This window comes from Mobula birostris, chromosome 6, assembly GCF_030028105.1.
Source record: "Mobula birostris isolate sMobBir1 chromosome 6, sMobBir1.hap1, whole genome shotgun sequence".
In the NCBI taxonomy this organism is placed as follows: Eukaryota; Metazoa; Chordata; class Chondrichthyes; order Myliobatiformes; family Myliobatidae; genus Mobula; species Mobula birostris.
This window is the reverse complement of record NC_092375.1, coordinates 197,955,130-197,961,129: the sequence shown is the minus strand read 5'-3', so window position 1 is coordinate 197,961,129 and position 6,000 is coordinate 197,955,130. Positions and strand designations below refer to the sequence as shown.

The window sequence follows — 6,000 nt, the reverse complement described above, 5'->3', positions numbered from 1 at the left end:
AGGCAGAGGGTTGTGGTGGAGGGAATGCATTTGGATTGGAGGGTTGTGACTAGTGGTTCCCACAAGGATCAGTTCTGGGACCTCTACTTTTTGAGATTTTTTTTATTAAGAACCTGGATGTGGGGGTAGAAGGGTGGGTTGGCAGGTTTGCAGACAACACAAAGGTTGGTGGTGTTGTGGATAGTGTAGAGGATTGTTGAAGATTGCAGAGAGACATTGATAGGATGCAGAGGTGGGCTGAGAAGTGGCAGATGGAGTTCAATCCAGGGAAGTGTGAGGTGGTACATTTTGGAAGGACAAACTCAAAGGCCGCCGAAGTCCACCATATCCTTGGGTCAAGACAGCACTAACAAAGCCCTCCTTTTTATTTACAAGGATCTGGAACAGCGTCTTGTAGCTTGGTTGCCCTAGTGTGGGGGTCTGCATCAGAGCTTCGATCAGGGCAGAGAAGGCTTTTCAATTTCCTCCATCTATTGGACGATTTCGGGTGCAGTTTTGTATCAAAGCCTCCCAAAGGGTTGCATCATAAATCTAGTATTCCTAAGGGAATGGAGGTCGGTATAACATTGGTGTCTGGCACAATCAGTTGCATTATTTGATTATTAAAATTTTGTACTTTTGTACCACCTCTTTGTCCTGGACACATACAGGTCCTTTAGCCAATGACTTTTTATAAAGAGTTTTAATAAAACTGCAAGCAGTTAACCTAAATAACCATTCTAGTTAGCACTTCTTTGATCTGCACTGTGGGCACTTTAAACCACTTTTTATAAAAAGTTATTGGCTACAGTCTATCATCATTGCAGGACCTGTATGTGTCCAGGACAAAGCCAGCAGGAAAAATCATTGCAGACACTACCCACCCAGCAAATTGCCTTTTCCAAGAGCTCCATTCTTGAAAAGACTATAGGTACAAACTTACTAAGTACAAAGTAAATTTTATTATCAGAGTGCATATGTCACCACTTACAATCCCGATCATTAAATTATTACAATTATTAAAACAATTGAAACAAAAGCTTTAAGCTGTATTTAAAGTTAAAAAAAAACATCATGGCATTTGAAATGTTTCTTCCCCCAAGTAGTTAATCTGATGAACTATTCCAGTTAGCAACCCCAAGCTGCTCTATCTATTACTCCTGTCACTGCACTGTAGGCACTTTAAACCATCTTTTATAATGCAGTTTACATTGTAAATACATGCTTATATTTATATAGTTGTAGACATTGTATTACACTTTAACATCTAACTTCATCTTTATATAATTCTTTATATAATTGTTGAATGTTGTGCCCTGACCAGCACACCACAGCAAATTCCTTATATTTGTAAATGTACTGTATATGATGAATAAAAGTGATCCTTGATCTTATTAATTGATTAACTTAATTTCCTCTACACAGTAACTAGCCTCTCTGCTAAAGAAACTAGCCCCCAAATTCCATCTATCCAAGTCTCTAACCATGTACACTGGCAATACATCTCTTCTCTTTGTCCAAATAAAACATAGTCTTGTCCAGCTAATATTACCTCATGGTCAAAAGTGGAGGTTCTGACAACAACCTCAGTGATTTCCCCCCCCCCCTTCAGTAATCACACACTTGTAATGCGGTGACTGGATTCTGCATGGTATAAATGAATTCCTTCATATCTTTCCTACTTACTGACATTCCTAAACCACCAACCCTCTCCACTCCCTTCCTCCAAATCTATTCTCAATTCCCCTCCCTGGGCCATTTCAGTCTTTATATAAAGGTCACTTTTGGTATGAGTCTGAGTCCAATTTTTACAGAAGATCAGCCAGATACTGGAACAAGTCAGAGACATTGAGATGAGGGTAAGAGGGGGCAGGAAGTTGATCCCTAAGTATTGATCTTGTTGACTGTGTCGAGGGAGATGTTTGTGCACAGTGGTTGTGAGGAGATCTCAACCGTTTCCTCAGCAACAATGGTTAGCTCCTCAGCATTGACATCGGTGTAGAAGTAAGCCATGATGGAGAATATGATGGAGACAGCAATCAGCAGGCAGGCAAAGAGCACAAATTCTTCCCACTGAGGGTGAAAAAGGAGACAGTTACTATACTTGGCATTGATAGAACTGTACAAGAGACAGCGGTTACAATCGCGATACATTCCTGCTCTTCAGTGTGCTGTCTGGCTTTGGCCCAAGGCGTTAATGCACAGAGAAATGCCAATGTTGCTTCGCTGTCAGTCACTGGTTGCTATCAGTTACAACACACAAGGTCTAAAGTCTCAGGAACCTTTCAGATTGCTTTTAAACAGGATCTGTCAGGGACAGTAAGTGTACAGCAATGGACCAACACACACACACACACAATGTGAGCACATGCAGACATGCACAATTGCAAGCACAAGTATGCGTGCACATACAGACATGCACACACATGCTATCACACAAATGTAAATACACATACAAACACAGATGTGTAGGTACACAACAAACATGCACATAAGACTTGTGCATGCGCGCGCACACACACACACGTAATAGACTTTAGGGAGATATCAACAGGTTGGTATAATGAACAGATGGGCGTTGGATAAAATTTAATATTGAGAAACGTGATGTGTCACACTTTGGGAGAAGAAAAAGCAGTGTCAACCAGAAACAATTTAAGATGGAGACAAGAAAAGTGAGGTTAGGAGGTATACATGAATAATTCTCTGTAGGATGACCAGGAGGTCCAAAAAATCTAATGAATAGAAGCATAGAGTGAAAAAGCAAAGTACCATGGTGACCCTAGCAGAGCAGTTCAGCCACAATTGGAGTTTTGTGTCCAGTTCTGGTCAGACTTTATGAAAAATATGAATGCTTCCAAAAGAGTGGAGAAAAGATGCAGAGATGAATGACATGAGACTGGAAAAGCAGTGGTTTCTCTTTGTGGAAAATAAGTACTTAAAATTCTGAAGTGTAAGAACTGATTTAATTAACAGAAGAATCAGGAACTGGGAATGCAGAATGAAGGTAATTTGGGGAAAAAGAACCCAAAGTTGCTAACTATCACTGAGGTCAAAGGTTCAAAAGTCCAATTTAATGTCAGAGAAATGTATACAATATATATCCTGAAATGAGTTTTCTTCGCAACTATCCACAAAAACAGAAAGAACGACAGTTAAATGTTAGAACCCCAAAGCCCCCTCCCTCCCGCACGCAAGTGGCAGCAACAATACCCCCTCCCCCCATTGGCAAAAAAAAGCATTAGCGCCGCCACCAAGTACTCAAGCGTGAGAAAGCAATGCCAAAGACACAGACTTGCAGTCACTCCAAAGACTTTGTGTTTCACCTGGTATTCAACATACACAGGTTCTCTCTCTCTCCCTAATAAGGGAGGAACAGGTGTCTCCATTTTCCCAGCGAACGGGGAGACATAACAAACAACTTGCTGGTTTACGAGTGGAAATAAATTCATCAATAGCAGTGTTCAAAAAAACTTGAGTAGGATATTTATCATAGATCAGTATTTACCAAGAAGAAGGACATGGGGTTCGACTGCATCTGGAGTATTGTATTCAGTTCTGGTTTCCCCATTATTGAAAGGATATCAAGGCTTTGGAGAGGGATTAAGTTCAGGGGAGATGAACGGAGAAATATATTTTGCACAGAAAGTAGCAGATGTCTACGGTGGTGGTGGAGGAAGTAGATGTAATAAGGGCATTCAAAAGGCCCTTAAACTGGCATCATGAGTGAACAGGAAAAGGAAGTATATGGATATTGTGTAAATAGAAGAGATTTGTTTAATTGGCCATTTGATTACTGGTTTGGCACAACATTGTGGTCTGAACAGGATGTTCCTGTGCTGTCCTTTTATATGTTGTAAAGCAAAGAATTAACACGGCTGTGAAGTGATGACAGGTGAAGGAATTAGCTGGATTTATCTTACACAGGGCTAGTAAGAGGGCTGTAACCACTTTGATCCACCACAACACCCCCCCCCCCCGCCACACACACAGAGCCACACAATGGCATATACACTAAATATAAATGTACAGGTGCCAATATTCATACACCTACAAATCCATGCACACAAACACACATGCATACAGTCAGAAAATAGACACATACTCATATCCTCAAAATACACACACATCCTTAAAAAAGACACACACACAAACACACATACACAAAATACACACACACGCCACTGGTCAGCTTTGGGTGATTAGAGATGCCCAACGCTGGACCTTTTCAATACATTAGTAACCCCAATCACTGTTCAATTCCAGTACATTAGTGATCCCCAATCACTGGTTAGTTTCAGTCCATTACTGACTGCATCACACATCAGTTTCAGTCCTTTGCTCACCAGGGTACAGTAAAGGGAGGATGCTGACCAAGTGACGGTCAGTGGGGTCACTTGAGGATGAACTAATCCAGTGATGGTCAGTGGGTCACCATGGATAAAGGAAGGGAGGACGAGTTGATTGACTGACAGTCAGGGGGATCACCATTGATAAAGGAAAGGAGGATGAGCTAATCCAGTGATGGTCAGTGGGTCATCATTGATAAAGAAAGGGAGGATGAGCCGACCCAGTGGTGGTCAGTGGCTCACCAAGGAAAAAGGAAGGGAGGATGACCTATTGCAATCTCATACCTGTTCCATGAATGCCGACTTAGCCACAATAACGACAATGACGTTGCCGAAAGCCACCGTCAGCAGCCAGCCAGACTGCAGCACAGACTTCATGTTGATAGGAGCCTGAAACAATGAAAAGGGCAGCAATTAATCAAATACATCAAGAATATTAAATATTAGAATTTAAATGCAAAGTCAGAGTGCAGAGAAGGCCGTTCATTCAATTGCATGCTAGCCCTTTGTATAAGCTATTTCCCTCATTTCCATCATTGGCACAACCTGTAGACGTGCTATGTTGGAGCCAAATGTGTGGTGACATTTGCGGGCTGCCCCAGCACACCCCTGGTGTGTTGGTTGTTAATGTGAAGGACCAATTTTATTCTATATTTTGGTGTATATATATTTTGAATCTTGAACCCTCCCCACCATTGAGGACATCTTCCACAGGTAGTACCTCAGGAAGGTGGCATCTGTCATCAGCAACCTTCATCATTCGGGACATGGCCTCTTGATGTTACAACCATTGGGGAGGAGGGACATGATGCCCTGGCTAATCAAGAACCTATCTATCTCTGCTTTAAATACACCCAATGACTTGACCTCCACAGCTGCTCGTGGCAATAAATTCCACAGATTTACCACACACTAACTAAAGTAATTTTCACTGCACAAACCTCACTTTCCTAACACTCTTGAATGTCCAGTATACTGCAGACATCTTCCACTGCGAAGACTGATGCAAAATACACATTCAGTTCCTCTGCCATTTCTGCATCTCTCTTTACAATATCTCCAGCATCATTTTGTATTGGTCCTATATCTACCCTCGATTCTCTTTTACCCTTTATATACTTAAAAAAAGATTCTGTCGGCACTACCTACCCCTCCACCTATCTTCGTATCATCTGCAAACTTTGCCACAAAGCCATCAATTTCATTATCTAAATCATTGACCATCAATTTGAAAAGTAGCAGTCCGAATACTGACCCCTGAGAAACACCACTAATCCCTGGCAGACTATCAGAATAGGCCCCATTTATTCCCCCTCGCTGCCTCCTGCCTGTCAGCTATTCCGCTATCCATGCCAGTATTTTTCCTGTATAGCCATAGGATTTTATCTTGTTAAGCAGCCTCATGTGCAGCACTTTATCAAATGCCTTCTGCAAATCCAAGTAAATGATATCCACTGCCTCTCTTTTGTCCACCCTGCTTCTTACTTCCTCAAAGAACTCTAACAGATTTGTTAGGCAAGATTTCCCTTTGCAGAAACTATACTGACTTTGACTTACTTTCTCATTAGTCTCCAAGTACCCCAAAATCGCATCCTTAATAATAGTCTCCAACACTTTCCCTACAACTGAGGTTAGGGTAACTGGCCTATAATTTCCTTTTTTTTGTCTTCCT

At 41.6% G+C, this 6,000-nt stretch overlaps 1 protein-coding gene across 1 annotated transcript in view; it reads right to left on the bottom strand.

The window, feature by feature from the left end:
* Positions 1-979: 979 nt before the first annotated feature.
* The window catches only part of slc15a2 (solute carrier family 15 member 2), a 237,643-nt gene continuing 232,622 nt past the window's right edge, over positions 980-6,000 (bottom strand). Inside the window, exons 19-20 of the mRNA XM_072259699.1 lie at positions 4,614-4,718; positions 980-2,052 (exon numbers count right to left, since the gene is read on the bottom strand). Coding sequence (XP_072115800.1) covers positions 1,864-2,052; positions 4,614-4,718 — 294 coding nt within the window. The 3' untranslated portion in view covers positions 980-1,863. The remainder of the gene's footprint in view (positions 2,053-4,613; positions 4,719-6,000) is intronic.